Source organism: Leptodactylus fuscus, chromosome 4 (assembly GCF_031893055.1).
Source record: "Leptodactylus fuscus isolate aLepFus1 chromosome 4, aLepFus1.hap2, whole genome shotgun sequence".
Classification (NCBI taxonomy): Eukaryota; Metazoa; Chordata; class Amphibia; order Anura; family Leptodactylidae; genus Leptodactylus; species Leptodactylus fuscus.
Window position 1 is genome coordinate 101,998,599 of NC_134268.1, and position 27,584 is coordinate 102,026,182.

The following is a 27,584-nucleotide window of genomic DNA, read 5'->3' on the forward strand; positions in this document are numbered from 1 at the left end:
CCGGGCATTGTATGGAATAAAGTGCTGAAATGCTGCGGCAAGAAAAGCTGGATTTTACAGTACCTGCTAAGTGGATGGGATTCTGGCTAGTCCAACCACACATTGTTGTTAGGATCACATCCTCCATCTTGTATTTTGTCAGCCATCTTGTAAGCTTTTTCTTATATAAACTTTATAAGCATGTCTGTTTAGAGTCTAAGAGACCCCTATAGGGGATAAGGCGTGTGGAATGTAAATGAATGGGTTATAACTCCTTATCTGTTTGTGGTAAGGGTCTCATCTTTGAAGGTGTGTGTAGAAACAGGTTCTATAACCTGTTGATCGTTAGCCCAAGACCGGAATGGTCAGACAGCATGTGATCATTATCTCTCTTGCTGTGATATATACATCTAGAATTAGTGTAAGATGTTGGTTTACACATAAATATTTTAAATTCTTCTTTATTTTGTGAAAAAGGTCATCCCAGTTTGGATAGTAATAATGAGATGCAGATTACATTAGGCCTTATCCAATAGTCATGTGCCACACCTTATGTTATAACTCTTCAACCAATCATGTCATTAGAATAGTCCAACCTGCTTTTGTCTGTATTGTATTTAAACTACCTTTTTGCACCATTAAAATTAGAATCCATTTTGATACACCACCATCTGTGTCTTTGTGATTCTCCAGGCTAAAGGATGGCTGTAGTCTATCCAGGCCTGTTATTTAATTTGAAACTACAACAACATAAGCTCTGGGGGTCTTGTGCCCCTAACATTGTAGAAAAGAATCTACAGTAGAAAAGCTGTGTTTTTGAAAATAAGCAGCATGTCAATTATATCTGCAGAAACACCAGTATTTTCCATAGTATAAAGTATAAAGTCCGCAAAGGAAAGCTCTGCAAAAATGCAATGAAAAAAACGAGACAGAAAAAATCATGATGTGTTTCCGCCGCTGTTTTTTTCCGCATTATTTTTTGCTGCATTTCACTACGTGGGGCCTTAGCCTTAAAGAGGACCTTTCACCACTTTTGGGCACAGGCAGTTCTATATACTGCCAGAAAGCTGACAGTGCACTGAATTCAGCGCACTGTCGGCTTTCCCGATCTGTGCCTGGTGTGAAGAGCTTACGGCCCGGTACCGTAGCTCTTCTATGGTCAGAAGGGCGTTTCTGACCATTAGCCAGGAACGTCCTTCTGCCTCGCGGCGCCAATCGCGCTGTGCTGTGGAGCGGGGAGGAACTCCCCCCTCCCTCTGCTCACACAGCTTGTCCGTAGACGAGCATTATCAGGAGCGGGAGGGGGCGTTCCTCCCCGCTCCACAGCACAGCGCGATTGGCGCCGCGAGGCAGAAGGACGTTCCTGGCTAATGGTCAGAAACGCCCTTCTGACTGTAAAGCGCTACGGTATCGGGACCGATAGCGCTTTACACCGGGCACAGATCGGGAAAGCCGACAGTGCGCTGAATTCAGCGCACTGTCAGCTTTCTGGCAGTATATAACACTGCCTGTGCCCAGATATGGTGACAGGTCCTCTTTAAACGTATGGAAAAACACTATTAATCATACTCCTGCTTCTTTCTATAAACTGAATTATGTAGAGGTTCACTATAATGCCACACAATCTAAAGAAAAGGAATACAAAAACAATGTTTTTCATCACTCTGTTATTTCAGAAATATCACAAAGAGAATCTCTTGTCTGGGTTACAAACTAAATGTTTTACTGTTAAACAGTATGGAGTGTAGAAGATCAATCATAACAATAAGGAGTAATGTGAGTAAAATCAGCAATATAGTAAATGTGTCACATGTGCATAGGACTGAGGGTCTATGTTCACCACGCTGTTGTAATATAATGATGCATATCAGAGACCTTCAAAGGATCTCCATTGTTAATTCACAGTGACTTCATAGGAAATGGGCAGGTTGTTTATAGCATCGACCATACTTTGAACCATATCCTCCATCATAATACGCCTGGTTTGGAAGGTTGCACTGCCCATGTGGGGTGTTAAAATAACATTTCTGAGTTTTAGAAGTGGGTGATCTCTAGGAGAAATGTAAATGACATAAGTTATAAAACAAGCTTAAAAAATGCAATATAAAATGATAAAAAGTCTCCCGTAGAAGTCCAAAACCTTGTTGACTTGAGCAAAGTGATATATATTTGTTTTTATTAAATTTTATTATCTGTCTAAATACCAGATACAAGTAAAGCTATTCACCACAATGCAAACCATAAAATACATAAATATTAAACCCCTACCCCCACTACCAGTATCTCCTGGAGAAAAAATACAACTTACCGCTTACCCACTACTGTGGGGTGACCTCATACACACTATGTAGAGTGCATTCACAATACACACCAAAAGATTTCATATAATATTACATACTATAATGTATATGTCCATGCAGCAAACCACATAATAAAGAAAAAAAGAAGCAGCATCCAAATTTAATGAGGAAATCTTTAATTGAGCCTTTATTTATAAGTCACAAAGTCTTTCTCAAGGATTCATAACTGTTAAATTCTATGAAAAAACCACTCATATTTTAAGTATGTTTTAATTCTAGTATAGTTAAAGGAGTTATCCACTTTCTACAATTGATGGCCTAACCTTAGGGTAGGCCATAAATATTAGATTTGTGGTGGTTCAACACCCGGGATCCCTACAGATCACCTATACCGAGCTGGCACAGTTCTCACTGTGCTGCTTAATCAGCACAAACTGCATAAGGAAATGTAGCTACTGCAGCGCTATCCCATAGACTTCAATGGAACAGCGCTGAGTACCTACACTCACCGCTACAGATTGTACAATGAGTGAGCAGACCGGCAGGAGCGGTGCTGTCTTGGTACTGGTGATCTGTGGAGGTCCAAGGTTAATGATTGATTGATCTAATGATACGCTATCAACTGTAGAAAATGGATAACCCCTTTAACATTTTGTAAGTTATATGGGTTTGATAAATTTGGCATTTAGCTAAGGGGGCGTTCACACTACCATTGGTGACTGTCAGCAGTGTTCGTAGCTATTGTCCATTACAAGAGTTTAGCAATGTACACTAGTTGAAAGAGTTTGTACAGGAATACATAATATGGCTTCTCTTGGGTTTCTTTCTGCCCATGGGCAGTTCCTGGTATCGCAGTTCAGCTTCATTGAAGTAAACAAAGCAGAGCTGCAAAACGGCACATAATTTACAAAGCTGATGGGTTTTGGCACATCTTGGAATCTTAGTAATTTTAGCAAGTTTTGGGCCTGGAGGGGAATGAATAAAGACTGGTGTAAGAATCACCAGTCTTAATTCCCCTCAATTTGTTGATAGTTTTGGGAAGAAAGCAACCATTATTAACTAATCATGTACAATCTTTAGGGTCTAAGGTTCTATTCACATATTTCTTTTATACTAAACAGATCCACTGGGATCCATTCAACCAACATAAGCCATCAGACTGGTATAGCTCTGACCACCTCTATGGAATACATACAGAGGCATCCAGCTGGTAACCACTTGATATATATATATGTTAGGATATCCTCCATACAACTCTGATATAAATTCCAAACGCTGTGAGAATAGACCCATAACTAACCTATATAAATGATTAGAAAACTTATATTATTAAATGTGTTTTCGAAGATGATTAAAAAACTAACTGCGTGCCACAGATTGAGTAAAATAAAAAAGAAAATGATATGTACCCTCCATCCTAGGTTCTGGCGGTATTCTATTTTTTTATTTTAACCCAAACACCCGTTAGTTTTTCAATTATCCCAGGAAACCCCTTTAAAAAGAATCAGAAAAATAAATAATGCTAAATTTATTGTTAGTAGTCAGCCACTTCATTGGTCACTGGGAGGCCATTTACAGCATCCATCATACTTTGAACCATATCTTCCATCATTAAGCGTAGAGCGCCGAGTGTTGCAGTCCCCATGTGGGGAGCTAAAATAACATTGTTCATTTTAAGCAAGGGGTGATCTCTAGAAAAAAAAAAAGGTGAATTTAATTATAAAGAAATTAAACATGATGTACAATGTGTAACATTTTAGTCTGTGCATTTAAAGGGGTTGTCCAAGACTATGGTGGCATATGCTTAGGGTATGTCATCAATATGAAATCAGTGGGAGTCTGACACCCGGCCCCCTTATTCCCAAGTTACTGAAAAGGAAAAACTAAAATATTGCACTAACATAACTATTTATGCTTAAACGGGTTTTATTAAAGATTTTTCAATAAAATACAGAACGAACAGAAGAAATACAGTCGAGCAACAATGCAGGAGCATACAAATCAGCGGGCAGGGAAGCCAAAAGGGCCCCCCTCCGCACAAACCAAATACAGCCCAACAAGAGAAGGAAAAGGGAAACAAGAGAGGGACACAGAACAAACAAACAAGAACGAGACAAATACGGAGAAACAACAAGTAAGACAAGAAAAGCAAGGAAAAGAGGGAGAAAGAAAATAGACGGCCAAGTGACACTCAAGCGAAGGCAGAAGAGAAGGCAGATGATTCCTGGAACATAACCCAGGGACGCCATCGAAGTTCAAACTGGGGATAAGCGGGAGAGTCTTCCGCCACCAAAGTCTCCATCCGCTGAATAAGAAGGAACTCCTGGAGGAAGTCAAGCATGGAGGGGGGAGTAGGGCTGCGCCAGCGTCTAGGAATGACAGCCCTGGCGGCCATGAGAAAGTGCCCCAGAAGGTCCTTCTTAATCTCCGACAAACGGCCAGGGATGACCGACAGAAGTGCCAGCTGAGGAGAAACAGCCACCGAGCGCCCACTGACCCTGGAATACAAAGAAAACACCGCATCCCAGAAGGGGCGCAGAACGTCACAATCCCACCAAATGTGCAGCATAGTACCCCTAGCGGAACCACAGCGCCAACATGAGTCCGAAACAGAAGGAAAGATCCTATGAAGAAGCACTGGACACCTATACCACCGGGACAGAATCTTATAATTCCTTTCCTGAGCGCTACACGGGAGGGCCATCTTGTGAGAGAGCAGGAAGGACCGGTCCCAATCCGCAGACGACAGACTCACAGGAAGATCGGCATTCCAGGCGGCAACATATGAGGGGTGTTCCGCAGTGACATCCGAGAGGAGCACGTCGTACAACAGTGAAAGGGCTCGAGGAGGGGAGAACCGACGCCCGACATAGGATTCCAAAGCCAAGGCAGGAGAAGAGAGGCGAGAAGTGAGCGAGAACCGCTGCAGAAAGGATTGAAGCTGGGCATACTCCAACCATGAGAGGCGCAAGTCGGGGGGAGAACTACACAGCTGGGCAAAAGGAAGGAGCGGAGAATCGCCCGCCACCTCCTGAAGACAAGTACAATCCAATCTGTCCCAACAAAGGAACCGATCAACCGAACAGCCAGGGGGGAACATAGGATTGTCAAAGAGGGGAGTCAGCGGGCCCGGAACACGGGCCAAACGGCCAGAGGAACAAACCGAATCCCACACTTTCAGGAAATGCGAAGGGAGGATGTAAAGGCCAGGGGATTTGGGATGAAAGTGCGGTGGACCAAGAGGACAGCGAGGACGAAATCAGGTCAAATTCAATGGAGACCCACTGCTTATCACGGCGACGGAACTGCCAATCAAACAAACGAAGCAAGACCGAGGCCCGATAGTAAAGGCGCACATCCGGGAGGCCAACGCCTCCCCTGTACTTGCGCCGGACAAGGGTACTAAACCCAAGTCTGCTCCGGGAGGAACCCCACACAAACTTCCCAAACAGAGACTGTACCCGAGCTAAGAAAGCACGTGGGAGAGGGATGGGAAGGGACTGGAATAAGTACAGGAACCGAGGGAGGACATCCATCTTAAGGGCATGAATTCGGCTAAACCAGGAGGGGAGACGGGCGCCATAAGAACGTAGATCAGCAGCAATGGAGTCCAGAAGCGGGATATAGTTAAGCTGGAACAGGGAAGAAGGATCAGGGGAAATGTGAATCCCCAAGTATGTGAAGGAGGAAGGTTGCCACCTAAAAGGGAAAGACTGCGCCAGGAATTCAGCCTCGGGAGAGGGAAGCGAAACATTAAGGGCCTCACTCTTGGACAAGTTGACCTTAAAGTTACTAAGGGCACCGAATCGGGAAAATTCACGCAAGACCGCCGGAAACGATACCCGCGGTTCCGAGACGTACAGTAAAAGGTCATCCGCATATAGAGCCGCCTTGACCATACGGGATCCTAATTGAATACCATGAACATCGGGGCAACAACACAGAGCAACCGCCAGATGTTCCATCACCAAAGCAAAAAGCAACGGCGAGAGGGGGCAACCTTGGCGGGTACCGTTCCGGACCGGAAAAGGATCTGAAATTACGCCATTCACCCGAACACGCGCCGACGCAGCCCCATAGAGAGCCAAGATCTTGCCCAAAAATCCCGAGCCAACCCCGATCTGTGCGAGAGTCTCCCTAAGAAATCCCCAGTGAATGCGATCGAACGCCTTTTCGGCGTCAAGCGAAAGCAAACAAAGAGGAACCCCAGAGGAGCGGGCAACCGAGACGGCCAGAACAGTTTTGCAAACATTATCTCGCGCCTCCCGACCCGGGATAAATCCAACCTGATCACTGTGAACCAAAGCGGGCATAAAAGGAGAAAGACGGTTAGCCAACAATTTCGCATACAATTTCACATCAATGTTGATTAAGGAGATAGGCCGGTAACTCCCCGGACATACACGATCTTTACCAGGCTTAGGAATCACAGTGATCAGAGCAGACAGGGATTGCGCGGAGAACGGAGACGATTCCCCCACACTATTAAACACCCGCGCCAAATCCGGGGAAAGGAGAGAACTGAAACATTTAAAAAAACGAACAGTGAACCCGTCGGGACCCGGCGCCTTACCCGCAGGCGTGGACTGGATTACCGCGGCAACTTCCTCTAACGAGAACGGCGTCTCAAGAGTTTCCGCGTCGTCACAAGAGAGGGAAGGGAGAGCAGTGTCAGAGACATACTGACGGATCTTATCTCTAAGCACGGACGGATCCAAATCCGCGTATTGACCGTGAATATTGTACAAGTCTGAGTAGAACGAGCGGAACCCCGCGGCAATGTCAGAGGGATTGTGAACGAGACCACCCGAATCCGCACGCAGACGCGGAACGTACGCAGGGGAATCGCGCGGATGAAGACGACGAGCCAACGACCGACCACATTTATCAGCAAACTCATAATAATGTTTTTTAACGCGGTCCCGGAAGCGCAAATATTTCCCATCTAAGAGGGCGCGAAGTTCCTCCCTAGCATTAAGAAGCTCCGTATAGGTTGAGCGGGAGCCGGACTGTTTATGAGATAACTCCAGATCATGGATCCGGGTCAAAAGGGTGGCAACCCCAACGGCTCGCTCTCTCTTGAGACGAGCGCCATGCTGGATAAGGACCCCCCTTACCACGCACTTCAAAGCCTCCCATTGCATAGGGAGGGAAGTAGGATCAGCAGCGTGATCCAGCCAAAAATTCCGGATGGTCTCCCCGACAGCCTCCTTACAGGGGATATCTTTCAACAGGCCCTCGTTCAAGCGCCAGTTGAAAGGGCGCCGCAGTAAACCAGGGATGTCCAATGTTAAATGGACAGGGGCATGGTCCGACCAAAGAGCCGAGTCAATACGGACTGCCGGGGACCAAGACAGGGCGTGATGGCTGGTCAAAAAAAAGTCGATGCGACTATGCGAATTATGAGCCGGGGAAAAGTAAGTATAATCCCTACCCTGAGGATGTAGGATACGCCAAACATCAACCAGTTGGGAATTGTGAAGGGCCGACAATAAACGGCGCAATTGTGAGGGAGCATGGGAAGGGCACGGGGGGGAGGAGTCAACCTGAGGGTCCAGGACGAAGTTAAAATCACCACCCAAAACCACAACCCCTTCGCTGAAGTCTGCCAATCTGCGGAGAAGGGATCTACAGAATGCCAGCTGACCCTGATTCGGGAGATAACAACCGGCCACGGTGAGAACCGTACCGCCCGTACGCAATTTCAAGAAGAGGAACCTCGTGCTGTAAGGAACGGTGGATAGTAATCGAGACTCCCTTGGACTTAGCAACTGGATTGACGCTGTGGAACCACTTAGGGAAGTGACGGCTGCGAATATCCGGGACGTGATCCTTCTTAAAATGGGTCTCCTGCAAAATAAGGACATGTGAGCGCTGTTTATGCAACTGATACAAAATTTGGTTACGCTTCTGGGGGACATTTAGGCCCCTAGCATTGAGGGTGCAAAAGTTGACTGAGGACATGGCCAAGAAAGAAGAGAAGAAAGAAGAGAGAGACGAGACAACCAGAAGACAAACAAAAAACAGTCAGGGGGTACAAACAAGAGAGGAAAAGGGGGAGAAGAAACAAACCGAAGGGAGACACAAAAGGAAGAAAAGTAAGGAAGACAAAACCAACTAAGTGGGGTGGAGGGAAGAACTCCACACAATAAGGTGGGGAGACGGCAAAGAAAGAGTTGCCAAAGACCACGCAAACAGAAAGCGTGGAGACCCCGGTGGGAAACGGGCTTTTCCAAATAAAGAAGCCGGTACCCCATCCCGGGCCCCCAGGCGAAAACGCCAAAACCATGAATACTCTAACACAAAATAAAATGCTGACCAACCAGAATATCACAACAGAGGTCCGCACAACGCCCCCTAGGGCATTCTAACAAAAAAAATAAAGAGAATGATGCAGTCGGACCAAACAAAACCACCTAGGCTTTAGAGAGGGTGGGAACCCACAAGCAAAATATGTCCCAAAACCCTCCCACAAATGTCCCAAAAAAAGAAGAGAGTCCACTTCGGGCAAACAGGAATAACAGCGGGATTTTAAGCCATCCGCCCCCTCCGGGGAGCGGGTTTTACAATGCCTCCTAGAGCGCCTCTGAGGACGAGCAGGAGGAGCCGACAGAAGATCACCAGGGAACGGGGGCCAGGAGAGGGCGGGAACCGACGGGAGACCCAAGGTAGAAGCAAAATCGTAAAGTTCATCCGGATGAGACATGGAGACGACACGACCACCATGACGGACCTGTAGGCGGAAAGGGAAGCCCCATGTATACGGAACTTGGTGCTGGTTGAGAACTTCCAGGAGGGGTTTCAGTGCCCTCCGTTTAGCAAGGGTGAGGCGAGACAAATCTGGAAGCAGTAGCAACTCAGAGTCCTGAAACAGAACCTTCGGGGCTTCCCGGACTTTGCGCATAATCGCCTCCTTCAGCTGATAACGGTGAACCCTGCAAATGACATCACGAGGCCTATTGTCACCAGGAGGGCGCACACCCAGAGAGCGGTGCGCGCGGTCAAGTTCAATAGACGAATCCAAGGGGGCCCCCAGGATGGAATTGAAGATGGTGCGCAAAGTAGCATCCAAATTTTGCGGTTCGACGGATTCAGGAAGACCCCGCACTCTAATGTTATTACGCCGGTTGCGATTCTCCAGGTCATCCAACATATCGGACAGAAATCGCAGTTGTTGGGTGTGGGAAGCAATGGTAGGAGGAGAGCTGAGACTCGTGGGAGGCAGAGGCCACCTCAAGGGAATCCACTTTGGTTTCTAATTGTTGTACAGAGGAACGAACAGCGGAGAGTTCCGATTTGTAAGACTGCTCAAGTCGCACCACATAATCTTCCATATCAGTCTTGGTGGGGACTGCCGCCAGGTGGGCGCTAAGGCGGCGCAATTCCACAAGAGTATCAGCAATGAAGGCAGGGGAAGCACCAGAACCAGCACCAGAACCAGAGTCATTAGCAATACAAAAACTAGGCCCACAATCCATAGGAGCTGAAGGCAATCCAGGAGGGACCGGCAGGGAAGCAGACACAGTTGGACGGCCCTGGAGAGGCCGGGAGGGAGCAACAGGGAGGGGGCCAGAACCCCTGGGAGCAGCAGACAAGGGGGATAGGCCACAGTCCACAGGCTGGTCACAGTCCAGGGCCAAGGAATGCAGAGGATCCTGCATAGGATCCAGGGACATACAGGCAGAACCTGGAAGGGTAGCAGGGGCCGACTGCGAGGGAGAGGACATGTTAGGGAGCCAGGCAGATCTGTCCTTACCCCAGACAAGGTCCATGGGGGCAGCAGGCATAAGTTCCAGGGAAGGGGACGACAGAGGGGCTGCAGGAGAGGGCGGCAGAGACGGCCAGGAGCTGTCCGGACCACATGCAGGCAGGAGGGAGGGCACAGGGGAATCACGGCCTACCTGTCCGGCATCACCCACTCCAGGGGATAAGAGAGCGGGGCTGCAGAGGAGACGTGCTGGAGGACAGGGATCCCCAGGCGGCGAGGTATCCGGGCTATCGCTGGGGACGGGAGAGCGGCTTCCTGCAGCATCAGAGACAGCCGGAGAGCGAGTCGGCGATGCGGCGGGCCGGCCGCGTGGAGAAGCTGCAGCGGCGGGCGCCATCTTGGATCCGGCCTGAGAAGGAGCCTCTTCACAGCGCGGCACCCGGAGGAAGCGGGCAATGGAGGAGGATCCAGACGGTCCCGGAGGGGTTGAAGAGGAGCGCTGGGAAGCCTTGCGGTTCTTCCCCATCTCTAGGTAGGTATGGAGCCGGGTCGGTCAGCAGAATAAGGCGCTTCACCTAGGGCCAGAGACGGAGCAGAGGCAACACACGTCCTCACTCCTCCATGGCCAAGCCACGCCCCTCTAACATAACTATTTAGACCCTTTTCTCAGGACTTAGTTGAGGCATGTCTGGCAACAATTATAGCAACCAGCCTTCTTTGGTATTATACCCCAAGGTATCTTCTGCCATTCTTCTCAAGCCAAATTCTGTTGGGTTGGATGGAGATGGTCAGTGGACAGACATTTTCAGGTTCATGTTCAAATGGATTTAAAGGGATTATCCATTACATGACCTGTATATCACATGAGCATGGATTGATGTTTTATCCACAGGAATTAAGCAGAATGAATGGCAGCAAGCAAATCGTGAGGAATTGATAAAGAAGGTATACTGGAAAATTGTATAACTTTTTACTATACAAAGAATAGCATTTGTCTCTTAATATTGGTATGAAACTAGACAACCCCTTCAAGTCAGTGCTCTGGCTGGGCCGCTCAACGGCATTAACAGAGTTGCCCCTAAGCCACTCCTGCTTTGTCTTGACTATTTTTAGGATCAATGTCTTGTTGGAAGGTAAATCTTCGGCCCGGTCTGAGATCCAGAGACTCTGGATCAGGTCTTCGTTAAGAATTTCTCTGTATATTGTTCCATTTAGCTTCTCTTCAACCCTGACCAGTCTCAGTGTAGCTGCCACTGAAAAACACCCCGCAGCATAATGCTGCCACCACTGTGCTTCATTGTAATGATGGTACGGGGCATTTGATGAGCAGTGTATGGTTTCCTCCAGGCATGATTTGTAGACTCGAGGCCCAAATATTTAATCTTGGTTTCATCAGACCACATAAACTTATTTTGCACAGTCTAAGAGGCCTTTAGGTGCTTTTTTTGCAAACTCCAGACAAGCTTTCATGTATCTTTTATTGAAGAAAGGCTTCTTTCTGGCCACTCTGCCATAAAGATAAGATTGGTGGCGTGCAATGATGGTTGACCTTATGGAAGTTTCTCTCATCCACACACAATACCATTGGAGTAGCCAGCTCTAGGAACAGTCCAGTTTGTTCCAACCTTCTTTCACTTAAGAAATACGGAGGTCTCAACGTTCTTGGGAAATATTAGAGCAGCAGAAATTTCTGCACCTTGTTCCAGATCTATTCTTCCACACAATCCTGTCTCCGAGAATTACAGGCAGTTATTTCCACCTCATGGGTTGTTTTTTGCTCTGATACGCATTGCCAGTTGTGAGACCTTATATAGGCAGTGCAGTATATTTCAAAATCATGTTCTATGAACTGAATTTACCACAGGTGAACTGCAAACAAGGTGCAGAAACATCTGAAAGATGAGCAAGAGAAATGGGAGGCCCTCAGAGCTAAATTGCAGTATGATAGAAAGGTTCTGAATACTGACGTCAGGACTTCCAACTAACATTTTTCTGAAGGATAATGCTAACCCACGCACAGAGCAAGGGTTTCCAAGGAATGTTCAGACTAAACTGCAACATTTCCTTAGTCTGCCTGGACAGCAGTTGCCAATCTGAGTGTGCAAGAGCTACACGCCTAACATATGTGGGCAAATGTGCCACAGAATATAATATAATATGCACACCAATGTTAGGCACCGAGCAATCGTCTGTTATCCGCTTAGATAGTCCTCTAGAGCACTGGATAACGTAGATGGTCAAGGAATGGAGAAATGTACAGCAGCTGGAGCCCTCAATATCCACGAGGGATGACAAAATTTCAGAAGGAAGACTTGAACAAAAAGGCACCGCGCTTACTCCAAATTATTAAATCACAAGCAGCTTTATTCCAATAAAAACAAAAACACAGTTTTTTTGGTTTTTCTTGGAATAACGCTGCGTGTGATTTAAGAATTTGGAATAAGTGCAGTGCCTTTTCATTCTGGTCTTCCTTCTACAGGATATAATATGGAACCTGTATGCCTCCATGCCCAACTGTATCTCATCTTGTAAGAAGGGTAGAAATGGCCTAACAAGGAACTAGAGCCTCCTTTTAACTGTACATTTTTCCCCAATAAAGTTATTCTTTCACCCTAATATTGTAATCACTTACATATATTATCATTACGTTTACATATATAAAGTTTTATTCAATTTCCATAATTCCTACTTGGTAGGATGAGTATAAATGAGCGTTTATAGAATTCTTCTAAATGTAACCCTCTTACATATGTTGCGATATGCTTCATATACTTCTGCTTTAACCCCTTCTTGCCTAGGCAGATTTTGACTTTTATTTTTGACTGTCCGCCTTCCAATTTTTTCTTATTGTTCCATTCACAGAGCCTAATGAGGGCACAATTTAATATTCTGTATAATCTACTGGGAAGCTGGAAAAAACTGGTGAGGTGACTATAGGAGAAGCAGCCATCACAAAAAGCAATGCCTGTGATCATAGTGAACTCTGTTCGCGGGCCACTCTACTTCAGATGTTGGGAAGGGATTAACTGGCCACTGACTTTTCAAACAACAGAGTATGTGATTCTTATCCAAAATGTTATGCATTGCATTAATAAATATTGGTGTTTGCTGCCTGAAAAACCTCTCTAAAATGAAAGACTCAAGACTGACCACAGGAAGTGGAGGGGCGGGCCTCTCTGCACTAGCTGGCTCCTCCCAGAAGCCTCTGCATGCTTCAACACACAGCTTCACTGCTGTTACAATCCCAGCAGCTCTACAGAAGTGACTATAAGAATGACTACATTCACATCACGTTTTTATTATACAGTTCATGCTTCTGTTTAAGAAAAAAGTATGCCAAAAAAGTACGCAAACGGATGCCAAGGAAAGGGAATCTGTTGTATATAGACTCAGGAATCCTTTAAGGCAACTACAAGAAGAAAAAGCCTCCTACTGTTCTGTCTTCAATAATCAACAAGAAATGCTAAGCCCCAACTTTTGACAATTTTCCCCCTCAACCAGCTGAAAATGTAGGGGAGCAAGAAAAAATTAACACAAACGTTCTCTTAAAGATCTTTACAAGATGGTTTCTGCAGTTACAGAAATGTCTACATACTGACAAAAATTGTGGGCATGATATTCTTCTATTTATTTATATTTATTATTAGTATCTAGGACCGTGGTGGCGAACCTATGGCACGCAAGCCAGAGGTGGCAATCAGAGCCCTCTCCTAGGGCACCCATGTGTGGAACAGATCACACTGTGTGAGGGCATCTTTGCAGTAGATTGTACTGTGTGGGGGCCACTGTGGAACAGATTATACTGTGTGGGGCTCACTGTGGAGCAAATTGTACTGTGTGGGGGCCACTGTGGAGCAGATGGTACTGTGTGGGGGCCACTGTGGAGCAGATGGTACTGTGTGGGGGCCCCTAATTATTTATATCACACAGTATCTATTTTATAGTAGACATGAGATATTATTGCAGGCTGTAATAACATTGCACGGTCACTATAAAACAGATCCTATGCAATTTAAATAGTGAACATTAATTGTCCAAAAGTATGCCAAATTCAAACTTTTACCTTTCAGTACAAAGTTGTTTTGTATCATGGAAAGCTCTATAAAGCCCCATTCATCCCAATTTTTCGGATCCGTAATTGTCTTAAATTGTGGATCCGCACAGTATTAAGGTTAAATTGCAGTGTTGCACTTTGTGACAATTTAGTATGTTATGGGTTGCAGATTGGGCACTCAGTCTGTAAAAGGTTCACCAGTCTAGGACAAGTGTTCCTTCAAAAGCATACTCTTTTCATGTATGAAGCACTTATATTACTACAACCCAACTTCTTATCAGCTGGAGAATTGACACCTTTTTGAATATATCTCATGTCACATGACCTTACTGAGGAGAAGGATTCAGAAAAAGGTGTAACTACATGAGGTAATAATAGCTGAATTATATACACTGGGGGAATAGGTACGTAATATGCGAATAAAGAAATCATGAGGGTTCTTCTTTAAGCTTATAGTGGTTAACCCAACATATTAGGAAAGGACTTCAAATGCAAAGTGTAACATGAACAAAGTAAATTTATAATGTTTACCTTGGCAGTGGTTCAGGGTAAGTAACATCTAATGCCGCTGATTTTATCTGACCTGTCTGTAAAGCTTCTACCAAAGCTTCTTGGTCGACAACTAGTCCTAAATACAAAAATATATTACATTACAATGTGCTTGATTTATCAATAATAATACCGGTAGATTATTTTCAGGCTAAATGATGCTACAGTCCTAAAAAGGGTTATCCAGCTTACAAAAATGATCTGAAAGTACATCTACAACAGTGCTAAATACTCACTGTCCCCTTGTGCAGCCTTTTCTTGGCTTTATTTTAGTTGAGGCTCCCTGTATCATTGTTATTTGCATGCAATGAATCTGTGAAGAAACTACATTTCCAATGATGCATCTCCCTGCTCTCAACATCATGTGAGCTCAGATGTGGGAGTGATTTATTACCTGTGATTTCATTGAATGAGAGAGCATTATGGGAAATGTAGTTTGTTCACAGATTTACTGCATGTAAATAATAAGATTCTCAAGTAAAATAAAGGCAAGAAAAGGCTGTACACTGAGTATTTAGGACTTTTTGGAAGCTGGAAAGCCCCGTCATGACTAGCTTATAGACCTTCATTTTCAGTCACTAATTGACCTTATTCTACAGGGTTGCTCGCACTAACACTTTCTAATGCCCAGGATCTGTAAATGGTCAATTCTGCGCATTTAACCAAGCTCTTAAAAACATTTAAAAAAACAGCTCTTTGGATTTTACGAGTACCATAGTTACTGTCACCAGCTACACACCTCTGCTTATATTGATCAATGTAGCTGAGGTTTTCATCATATGAAATTCATGTTTTCCAATCAGCTTTTCAGTTTCTGGACTCAGGTTGACGGCAAGCATCACATAATCCGACTGCTGTAGTAAATCGTCCAGTTGTGCACAAAATGAGGCTCCCAAAGATTTTTCCTCCTCTGGTCTGTAAAACAAAATGCATCACATCTGTAAGGCTCATAAACACAGGCCTCAATAAATGCCAAGTACAAATATCAATGAGTTCACCAAGTTCACATTTTCTGCTGAAACCCCACTAAAGTCTTATGGGTTGGGTATACATATAGATTATTAACTTGCTGCATGGTTTTGCCAGTAAAACTGTGCAGTCAGTAACAAGCACGTTAGCAGCCTCATTGATTTAACAGAACAGCAGGATTTTGGCAAAACTGTATTTCAGCCACAAGTTATCCACAGGATATGAATTCACTTGCTGATCAGAACCTGACTGATCAGGAGAACGAGAATATTCTTACAGCCTTTGGATAGGAGATAACTTGTAGCTGGAAACCCCACAACATGTAGGTATAGGTTACAGTGCATATGCTGGCTCATGTAAAACCAGTCTGCTACATGTCCAAAGGCAATGAATGCATTACTAAGCAATGAAACATAGTCATGAAAAAAAAATGGTTTGTGCATCAGGGCAAAACAAAAAAAACACCCCTTCTGATCTATAAAAGGATTTAAAGACCTAAGATGAACAACACATGCAACAGGTTCCAACATTTCATTATCTATTTAACAAAAATAAAGTCACAATGTACACAAGTCCACCCCAAGAACCATTAATGTATAAAACCACTTTGTCATTCTTTCACATTGTTCTGGAGGAATTTGAGTCTCTGTTCTCTACAACATTGCTTGAGTTCATTGAGCTTTGTGGGCATTTGTACATTATGTACAGGTCTGTCAAGCATTTGAATTTGGTCGAGGCCCCTCGATATGGAAATGCAATGTTTTTGGCTGCAGAGACGCAATGGAGAATAAAGACTGCGTTTTACAGTACCAGCAAAGTGAAGGAGATTTAAAGGGATCCTATCAGTCAGACACAATTTTTTATAGGTATCACGTTGGAATAGCCTTAAGAAAGGCTATTCGTTTCCTACCTTTCGTCGTCTTCTCCGTGCCGCCGTTCACCTACAATCCCGGTTTTTCTCGGTATGTAAATTAGCTATCTCGCAGCACTGGGGGCGGGCCCCAGCGCTCAAACAGCACTGGGGGCTCTCTCCAGCACCGCCTCCTCTTCTTCAGCAGCGTCATCTTCAGACTCTTCTTTTGGCGGTGGCTTGTAACTTCTAAGACCTTGGGCAGAGCAGACTACGCATGCCCACAGGCCACAAGAAAATGGCCACTTACAATACTGTGCAAGCGGCCATTTTCTCGTGGCCTGTGGGCATGCGCAGTCTGCTCTGCCCAAGGCCTCAAAAGTTACAACCCATTTCCTTACTAGAGGGCATATTAGAGGGTATATTACAGCAGGGTGTAGGGCATAGCAGTTTGGAGAAATGGAGCTGCCGACACTGCTTCAGACTATTCATTTGCATATTGTAAAATAAATATCTTGGCAACAAAGTCAGAAATTTTCATGAGGAAAAAATTGTAAGGCCTCTTGCACATAACTGTAGCAGATTTACGGTCTGCACATACTGAACAGCAGTATGCACAAAAACATGTCCATCTTTCCTATATATATATATATATATATATATATATATATATATATATATATATACTAGAGGGAGGACCCGGCTTCGCACGGGTATATTACATTTTATGTTTGTGTAGTGGCCCCATAAGAATTGTCCAGTTTTGCACTGATGTATTTTGTATGTGGTTTGTGTGTATGTCCATAAGCGTCATATGATTATGTGTATCTCATTTTGGATATCAGTGAAAAACCTGTCATTAGTTGTTATGGATATCTGGAGTAAAGCTGTATCTAATCCTTCCCTGTGTAATACTGTGTTTAGATGCAAGTATCCAATCCTTGTTGGTGTGGCACTTTGTGCAGATGCACATATCTAATCCTCCGGCGTGTGGTACTGTGTGCAGATGCGTGTATCTAATCCTCCCCGTGTGGTATTGTGCGAAGAGGCGCGTATCTAATGCTCCAGTAAGTGAAACTGTGTTCAGATGCATGTATCTAATGACTCTGGCGTTTACAACTGTGTGAAGACACGTGTATCTAATCCTCCCCTGTGTGGTATTGTGTGAAGAGGCGCGTATCTAATCCTACGGTGTGTGGAACTGTGTGTAGACGCGCGTATCTAATCCTCCCCTGTGTGGTACTGTGTGCTGAGACGCGTATCTAATTCTCTGGCTTGTGGTACTGTGTGCAGAGGCATGTATCTAATCCTCCAAAGTGTGACACTTTGTGCACACACACACGTATCTAATCCTCCTCTGTGTGGTATTGTGTGAATCTAATCCTTTGGCGTGTGGAACTATGTGTAGACGCGCGTATCTAATCCTACTGCATGTGGTACTGTGTGTAGACACGTGTATCTAATCCTATGGCGTGTACAACTGTGTGCAGACACGCATATCTAATCCTCTGGAGTGTGGAACTGTGTGTAGACGCGTGTATCTAATCCTAAGGCATGTGGAACCCTGTGCAGATGCACGTATCAAATCCTTCAGTGTGTGGAACTGTGTGCAGAAGTGCGTATTTAATCCTCTGGTGTGTGGGACTGTGTGCAGACCCGTGTATCTAATTCTACGGCATGTGGTACTGTGTGCAGACGCGTGTATCTAATGCTATGGCGTGTACAACTATGTGAAGACACGTGTATCTAATCCTCCCCTGTGTGGTATTGTGTGAAGAGGCGCATATCTAATCCTACGGCGTGTGGAACTGTGTGTAGACGCGCGTATCTAATCCTATGGCATGTGGTACTGTGTGTAGATGCACGTATCTAATCCTCCCCCGTGTGGTACTGTGTGCGGACGTGCGTATCTAATCCTCTGGAGTGTGGAACTGTGTGTAGACGCGTGTATCTAATCCTATGGCATGTGGTACTCTGTGCAGACGCGTGTATCTAATCCTATGGCGTGTACAAATGTGTGCAGATGCGCGTATCTAATCCTCTGGAGTGTGGGCCTGTGTGTAGACGCCTGTATCTAATCCTTCGGCATGTGGAACCGTGTGCAGATGCATGTATCAAATCCTTCAGTGTGTGGAACTGTGTGCAGAAGTGCGTATTTAATCCTCTGGTTTGTGGGACTGTGTGCAGACGCGTGTATCTAATCCTGTGGCGTGTGATACTGTGTGCTGATCTGTGTATCTAATCCTCTGATGCGTGTATCTCAGTTTGGATATCAGTGTTGTATTGTGCATGTGGAGTGACTGTGTGTATTGCAGTTGAAATATGAGTGAAAGACTTGCAGGTTTGTATTGGCTAAGGGGGGGGCACTGTGTTTGAAATGCTGTATCTCAGCAACGGTACGTCCGAGTGAGTTGGAGTCTCGTCTTAAACCTTCCCGGATACCTGAAGTATCTCTGTACCAAATTTGGTGAAGATCGGTCCAGTCGTTTGGTTCGCATTAGAGCACAGACAGACAGACAGACAGACAGACAGAAATTCATTTTTATAATATAGGGAGATATACACTCACCGGCCACTTTATTAGGTACACCTGTCCAACTGCTCGTTAACACTTAATTTCTAATCAGCCAATCACATGGCGGCAACTCAGTGCATTTAGGCATGTAGACATGGTCAAGACAATCTCCTGCAGTTCAAACCGAGCATCAGTATGGGGAAGAAAGGTGATTTGAGTGCCTTTGAACGTGGCATGGTTGTTGGTGCCAGAAGGGCTGGTCTGAGTATTTCAGAAACTGCTGATCTACTGGGATTTTCACGCACAACCATCTCTAGGGTTTACAGAGAATGGTCCGAAAAAGAAAAAACATCCAGTGAGCGGCAGTTCTGTGGGCGGAAATGCGTTGTTGATGCCAGAGGTCAGAGGAGAATGGCCAGACTGGTTCGAGCTGATAGAAAGGCAACAGTGACTCAAATAGCCACCCGTTACAACCAAGGTAGCCAGAAGAGCATCTCTGAACGCACAGTACGTCGAACTTTGAGGCAGATGGGCTACAGCAGCAGAAGACCACACCGGGTGCCACTCCTTTCAGCTAAGAACAAGAAACTGAGGCTACAATTTGCACAAGCTCATCGAAATTGGACAATTGAAGATTGGAAAAACGTTGCCTGGTCTGATGAGTCTCGATTTCTGCTGTGACATTCGGATGGTAGGGTCAGAATTTGGCGTCAACAACATGAAAGCATGGATCCATCCTGCCTTGTATCAACGGTTCAGGCTGGTGGTGGTGGTGTCATGGTGTGGGGAATATTTTCTTGGCACTCTTTGGGCCCCTTGGTACCAATTGAGCATCGTTGCAACGCCAAAGCCTACCTGAGTATTGTTGCTGACCATGTCCATCCCTTTATGACCACAATGTACCCAACATCTGATGGCTACTTTCAGCAGGATAATGCGCCATGTCATAAAGCTGGAATCATCTCAGACTGGTTTCTTGAACATGACAATGAGTTCACTGTACTCCAATGGCCTCCACAGTCACCAGATCTCAATCCAATAGAGCATCTTTGGGATGTGGTGGAACGGGAGATTCGCATCATGGATGTGCAGCCGACAAATCTGCGGCAACTGTGTGATGCCATCATGTCAATATGGACCAAAATCTCTGAGGAATGCTTCCAGCACCTTGTTGAATCTATGCCACGAAGAATTGAGGCAGTTCTGAAGGCAAAAGGGGGTCCAACACGTTACTAGCATGGTGTACCTAATAAAGTGGCCGGTGAGTGTGTATATATATATATATATATATATATATATATTCTGTATGATTCCCTACACTGGTCTGTGCTGCAAACGTGGCGACAAATAGGACATGTTTCAAAATTTGTGGTCCTTTATATCCCCCATCTCAAATATAAAACAGACTTGATTTGTTTCCATCGTCATAGTAAAATCATGAATTGCCTGTGCGTTGTCATCACCCCTGTGTGGAACATAAACTGTCAGCCATGCGGTCATACCTGCGGTGCCTGTTGTGATACAGAATCTTCATTTCAAATGCTTTAGCTCGCAGAGCAATCTTATATCCAATCCTCCCCATTCCAACAATTCCTAGCGTCATGCCAGTTATATCTCCTCCAACCCAGTTAGCGTGGAATCTGTCTGTGTCGGGGGACACAGCAATCTGGTGAGCTGAATAGAGGAAAAATGAAATTCATAATTCTTAGAACCGGAAACAAAAATACTAAATGATTACTTTACTATATCTATACAATGGCAGGTATTGCAGCCTTCTTTTGGAGGAGTATATTGGGAGCTCAAACAGAGGGCTAAAGCATTATGTGAACATGCCATTAGGTAGCTGCTGTAAACAGAAATCTGCTGTTATGATCTAACTTCCTATTGATAATATTTATAAATCTTACTCCTGAATGCTACAGTAATATGTAACCATTTGTAATGAGTTGAGGCCATACATGGCTTAATGTTTGTGCTATAGACTTGTTATTGTATATGCTACATGCATGCGATTTGGTACATTTGCATGTGCTACATACATGTGATTTGGCCGTGGCAGAAACACTGCAGCCAAAAACCAATGCATTTTACAGTACCTGCAAAGTGGTTGGGATTCTGGCTAACCTTATACCACACATCGGCGAAAAATATCCACAGTGGACATGCTACGAATTCAAAAACCATGGCATTTTTGTAATTCACAGCATATCAATTATACATATGGAAATGATGGCGGTTTCCATATAGGTATAATAGAAACAGAAAGGCGATGTAGAAAAAAATGCAATGCATTTCCACCACGGTCTCTTTCATAGCACTCTTTGGCTGTGGCATGCTATGTAGGGCTTTAGCCTGAAAGGGTTAAATTTGTGGTAGAAAATCTATTCCTGCCTAAAAATAAGCCTGCTTCAGAGCTAAAATCTAGTGCAGATTTTGTTTCTGTGACACATGTATGTCTTTTTCTTATGCTAGGTTCACACTAGTGCCATGGTGTACGTCATTCAGGTCCACAGAGGGACCCAAACAACGGAGAGCCAGACCCCTAAAGCAGAGGCTACACACAGACACCAGAGGACCCTATTGAGTACCATGGGGTCCGCTGTTTTAAAACTGAAAGTGGAGAAGAAAAAAGTCCAGTGACTCCATTGCAGTTGTGAACTCAGCCTTAACCCACAATCCACATGTATTGTACTGTAGCTGGCTGCAGATTTGCAGTGCAGATCAGACTCACTGAACAGTTCTAATCTTTGTGGAAATCTGCAGGCATGTCTGCAAGACATCAATGGCAAAAATCTAAGTGTCAATTTAAGTGGCAAATCCTGTGATACTTATCAATCTGAACATTCCCCTAGACACAACCCAGTCATCATGGACACCGTTTTCTACTTCACGGCTGCACTATAACTAATCTAAGCCTTCCTCTCAATACAAAGAGAACATCTATCTTAAAATCTTTACTGCCCTTGCTTTTATCTGGAGACATCATATTTTTATTATCTGAGTGGAAGGGACTTAATACAATGTACTGTTATCTCAAAGAAGAATTCCCACGCCCCACTTGTAACTGCGAATCAGGCAAGATTCACATCTGCGTTTCTGATCCGCATAAAAAAAGTGGTTACTTTAGAAAACCTGCACACCCCATAGACTATAATATGGTCCATGTGGTTTTCGTCCAAAAAATGCGGAGAGAAAAGTGCTGATTGCAGCTCTTTTAACTCTGTGTTTTTCATACGGAGAGGGGAACAGAATTTACGAATGTAGTACAAGCGCTAGTGTGAACCCAGCGTAAGGAGAAAATAGTCAACTGTACACCAAGCGTTATTATATGAACTTACACATCCTGTTACTAGGAGCTCTAGGAAATGAATTTACTACCACTTACATGCAGAAAGGCTGTGTATAAGTTTACATTACCTTCCATAAAATTCCTGGCTGCTACCAATAGCAACATCATTGCCGTGTCTGCAGTAGAAGTGGTGACCGCATGAGGCGTGTTGGCCACTTTTACACCATAGCTTGAAATCATCTTTATATCTAAGTGGTCAACTCCTGCTCCAGCACTTGCTATTACTTTAAGCCTAGGCAGGCAATTCAGGAGATCTCTGGTAACATCTGGTTTGTTTGCCCAGTTAAAGATGCACACAATCTTTTCAGCTAACTGTTCCTTATTTTCCTTTAACTCTTTCATGGTAACCAAAGTAAAGCGCTCCTTCAGAAAGTCCACATGTTCTTCCATGACTCCACTAGGTCCTCCGATCTCCTCAACTAATACCCTGGGAAGCTCCTTGTCTTTATTCATCCTGTAAAAGTCTTAAAGGAGAAATGAGTTAGTTAAGTACCGTATATACTCAAGTATAAGCCGACCCGAATATAAGCCGACCCCCCTAATTTTACCACAAAAAACTGGGAAAACTTATTGACTCGAGTATAAGCCTGGGGGGAAATGCAGCAGCTACTGGAACATTTCAAAAATTAAAATAGTCGGAGTTTTTGGGTGCAGTAGATGCTGGGTGCTGGGGAAGGGGTGTTTTGGTTGTCTGTCTGCACCTTGAGAATTGTTTTTTCTTCCCCCACTTGGCATTCAGTCTGGCTGAATATAGGGTATCTGCAGGGCTCCTATTAACCCCTTCCCGACAGAACAGGAGCACTACAGATCCCCTATATTCAGTAGACCGGGCAGTTCAGACACAGGGATACCTAATGTGTATGTATTTCACAGTAATTTTCTACTTTTGTATGTATTCTAGGGAAAGGAGTGATTTAGAAGTTTTATTTTTTTTAATCTTTTCTTTTTTTTGCACTATTTTATGGGAGATTCTATAAATTGATATTGTGACTGGTCATAGACCCCCCCCCCCCCAAAAAAAAAATATATATATTTTTTTGCTGACTCGAGTATAAGCCGAGGGAGGCTTTTTCAGCACAAAAACTTGGCTGAAAAATTCAGCTTATACTCGAGTATATTTGCTAAGTAGGAATTCTGCAATAGCCAGTAAGTCATTTGGCCAGCGCAAAATGTGCCTTGTTAAAAGGGGTTGTCTCACATTATGTCCTGTTAAAAATCTGCAGCAATCTGATCTCTATGGGACGACTTCTAAATCTAAAAATATCTTTAACAACGCTCACTAGTTAGGGTTTACGGATAATGTATTAATTTCCATCTTACCTCCAATATTCACTTGTCTTTCAATAACGTAGCTCACTCAAACAGAACTATTTTCATCCACACTTTATATATCCCTTTAATGTTCATTATTGTATCGTCATCATATAGTCCATGATATTTACATTTTTTCAGTAGTGACTACAATTGATTCCTGGTACATCTCATAGCACAAAGAAACAGAAGGGCTGCTTATGTAAACACCCCAGCACATCTAGCATACTTGTGCTCTCCACTACCATCCTTATATACGCTTACATTTCATCCCTCCAAAACCAGAATGATATAAAGTATTTTACCTGTAGAGTTTAGACCTCTGTCTTTGCTGCTGAAACAACTTTCACATGAAACATCTGCTTACTCAGCACACTGCAAGGGTCACTTCAATCCGCCAGTCCAATAGTTTAAATTCCGGGTAATTGTGTAACATCTAGACGCTCACATGCCTCAATAAAAGAACTCGTGCACATAACAGAGCCCCGGGCATGAACCTATACAGCAATGCACACAGGGAGCTACACAGCTGTACAGTTTTAGTGGGTGTATATGCATCTACAGGATAAAACAGCTGTACACACTAGGTACAAAGAAACATGACAATTTTCCACTGATTTATACAGCTAAAAAATACAACTTTAGGCTGCAGCCTCACATTGCCAAAAAATGTTGTGTTTTACAGTACCTGCAAAATGAATGGGATTCTGGCTAATACCATCCACACATTGTATAAAAAGACGGACAAGCTGCGTGTTCAAAAATGCCTGTTATTGAAAATTGAAGCATATAAATTACATACCTCCCAACTTTTGAAGAACTGAAAGAGGGACAAAATGTGCGGCACGCGTAGCGCGCCGCGGCAAATTTAGCTCCACCCACTATTATGTAGACTCATCCCATTCTCATTTATTTTTCATTTGCCCCCACACAATATAATCCTTCTACAGTCACCCGTAAATTATATGTCCCCCCTCTATCTCTCCCCCAGTTTCATATACACCCTTCATCTGCCCCCAGTTTCATGTCCCCCCATCTCTGCCCCCAGATTCATGTCCCCCCCATCTCTGCCCCCAGATTCATGTCCCCCATCTCTGCCCCCAGATTCATGTCCCCCATCTCTGCCCCCAGATTCATGTCCACCATCTCTGCCCCCATATTCATGTCCACCATCTCTGCGCCCAGAATCATGTCCCCCCAACTCTGCCCCCAGTGTCATGCCGTCCCCTCCTTCATCTGTCCCCAGTTTCACGTTCCACCTCAATGTCTACACACAAAAACCACTTAAACTCACCTTTTCCTTGCTCCCCCGCCGCTCTCTCCGCAGTCTCGCTAACACAGTTGTTGGTGCGATGTGACATCATCACATCGCGTCTACACAGCTCCTAGCCGGAGTGCAGCGGCAAAGCAAGGCGCTGAGCTCTGACAGCTCCTTGCTTTAGTTGCGTATATATTCAACTCAGATCTGCGTCCTCCAGACGCAGATCTGAGTTGAAATTGGGACATACTTCCCTCCAACAGGGACCGCGGGACACGTCACCAAAATCGTGAATGTCCCGCGGAAATCGGGACGGTTGGGAGGTATGAAATTATACCTACGGAAACGCTGGCATTATCCCTATTGGTATATAAGGGAAGAATATCAGCAAAGAAAACTCAACAAAAAAGGGGATGAAGGAAAATATGGAAAAAAAACGCAAGAAGAAAAAAAAGTGATGTGTTTCGCTATGTAGGCCAAGGCCACATCTAGGAAATTTCAGCTAATAAAAGCTACAGAACAAAAATGCAGCAGAAGCTCTTGTGTTTTTACTGTTTTGTTTTGTATTTTTGCATCACTCATATAAATCTATGGACAAAACACACCTTTTTGCAGGTAAAATTAGCATATGTATTTCAAAAATGTTTTTGGAAATACAGCATTTTCTGCATTTTTTTCCCCACAATGTTTCGAATGAGATTCCTGCAGGTGAAATTTTACGATCTTCGTTTTTGACTCCCCACCTCCCAAGCCCAATAACTTTTTTATTTTTTCGTGCACAGAGCCACATTCGGGCTTAACCCCTTTCAGCCGATGGCATTTTTTGATTTTTGTTTTTAACTCCCCTCCTTCTAAACCCCATAGACCAGCCTGGAAAAGAAAGAGGCTGCAGACCGGCCGGGAGCCTTTACAAGGCTCCCGGCTGTCATAGAAACGTGACGTCGGCCCTGGAGCTTGCTCCAGGCGCCGGCGATCACCGGCAAAATGGCGGCGCCCATGTGCCGCCGGGAAAATGGCGCCTCCGGGTTTAATGCCTTCAATCAGTCCGGGGACCGATCGGAGGCATTAGCGCTGTCTACTGTGTAACACAGTAGACAACCGGCGGCTATGGCGGCCGCCATAGTTAAACACCTGACATGCGCCGTACTAGTACGGCGCATGTCGGGAAAGGGTTAATGTTTGCGGGATATAATTGTATCATTTATTATTCTGTACAATGTACTGGGAAGCTGAAAAAATAATCAGAATGGGGAGAATTGGAGAAAAAGTGCATTTGTGCGACTTTTTTGTAGGCTTCATTTTTACGGTGTTCATTTGGCAGCCAAAACGAAATGTCACCTGTATTCTATGTTTAGGTACGATTCCAGGGATACCAAATTTATATAGTTTAAAATACTTTCTATAGGTAAAATGCTGCCTCGGTCAGCGTTGACCAAAACGGAGGGAGGAAAATGCAGCGGAGACCCAGCAGCCATATTTAAATACCCAACATCCACCATACTATTACGGCAGATGTTGGGAAAGGGTTAAAGGGAGTCTATCATTGACCCCAGCTTCTTTAAACTGCTCTCATAGTGCTGTAGTTGCTGTTAGCAGAATACAAATGATACCTTTCTTATGTTTCAGAGCCCCAGGGATGCATAGAAAAAGCACTTTTATTCTTTAGTCAAATTAGGATCTTGGAGCACAGGGGGGATTTTCTTCTATTACTGAGCACTGCTGCACTATCACTAAACACTAGGGGCAGTGATAGACTCTCTTTAAATAAAGTCTCATTCACTTTGCTAGGACTCTAAAATGTAGTGTTATTTTTCCAGTTTTGTGAGGAAACTAAAATGCAAAAAGCAGCAGTTTTCTGTTTCAAAGAATTTGATTTTTTTTAAAGGTGTTAAAGCATAACAAAAACTATAAGGCAAAGACCCCACAAAGCATCTCGCAGAAAAAAGTGCTTTCGGAATAAAACGTGTCAGCCACGCATCGCGGTTTTTCCTGCAACGCTTTCCACACAAAGTCTGCAGAGGTTTCTGCTGCAGACATTTTGTTTCAATTATACCTATAGGGAAACCACTGACATTTCCATATGTATAATTGACATACTGTGATTTCTATAACCGCAACAGTGTCAGATTTCACGTGTACATTATTATACGTTTGGGGCCCTGCTCCCCCTTTTCGGAATAGTGGCAAAGCAGAAGAGAGTTAAATGAATAGAAACCTGGTGTACAAGGCATAATAAATGCGAGCAATACACCCTCAGCAGAGGTAGTACATGACCTGACATGAGTACAGTATTATTATTATTACATTAGTGGGCCACAACCACAGCTTTTGTCTATAAAACAGTCAGCTCCTGCAGCTCTCCAACTCACCTCAAGCTGGACACTGCAGCTGCCCTGGAGAACCTCTAAAACTTGCACTGCGCATGCGCAGTGCCAGCCCCTGGGTTCTACAATCTACCCCCTCTGCCCTGGCACACTAGCTCTAGCTCTCTGTACACACCATGTTCACGCTGGGCTTCACTAAACCTTTAGTACATGTGTTTGCAGTTGCTAGGAATCTACACCCCAGTCCTCACCAGTGCAGTACATTGCCAAACTAGTATATAAGCCTGAATAAAATAGCAGAACACATAGGGTTAATGGCAACCACGATAATACAACAGACTGGAAGGTTCCGCTCGTATTACTGCACTCTATTAGTACTGTACACGGCATCTACATCGCGAGAGGGGCGGGGCCACGT

General features: G+C 44.5%; 1 protein-coding gene across 5 annotated transcripts; it reads right to left on the reverse strand.

Annotated features, from left to right (window-relative positions):
- Positions 1 to 1,629: 1,629 nt before the first annotated feature.
- Positions 1,630 to 27,246, reverse strand: LOC142200527 (glyoxylate/hydroxypyruvate reductase B-like). 5 transcript variants are annotated; one of them, XM_075270955.1, is made up of 6 exons: positions 27,212 to 27,246; positions 22,342 to 22,737; positions 20,427 to 20,598; positions 15,330 to 15,505; positions 14,573 to 14,669; positions 1,630 to 2,030 (listed from the first exon to the last, which is right to left on the reverse strand). In XM_075270955.1, the coding sequence occupies exons 2-6, from the start codon at positions 22,724 to 22,726 to the stop codon at positions 1,874 to 1,876; spliced, it is 987 nt and encodes a 328-aa protein (XP_075127056.1). In that variant the 5' UTR covers positions 22,727 to 22,737; positions 27,212 to 27,246; the 3' UTR covers positions 1,630 to 1,873. The 5 variants fall into 5 exon arrangements, with proteins under 5 accessions (XP_075127056.1, XP_075127054.1, XP_075127059.1 ...); XM_075270953.1 differs by lacking the exon at positions 27,212 to 27,246 and adding an exon at positions 23,890 to 23,966; XM_075270958.1 differs by lacking the exon at positions 27,212 to 27,246 and adding an exon at positions 23,890 to 23,912 and having other exon boundaries at positions 22,342 to 22,727.
- Positions 27,247 to 27,584: the final 338 nt, after the last annotated feature.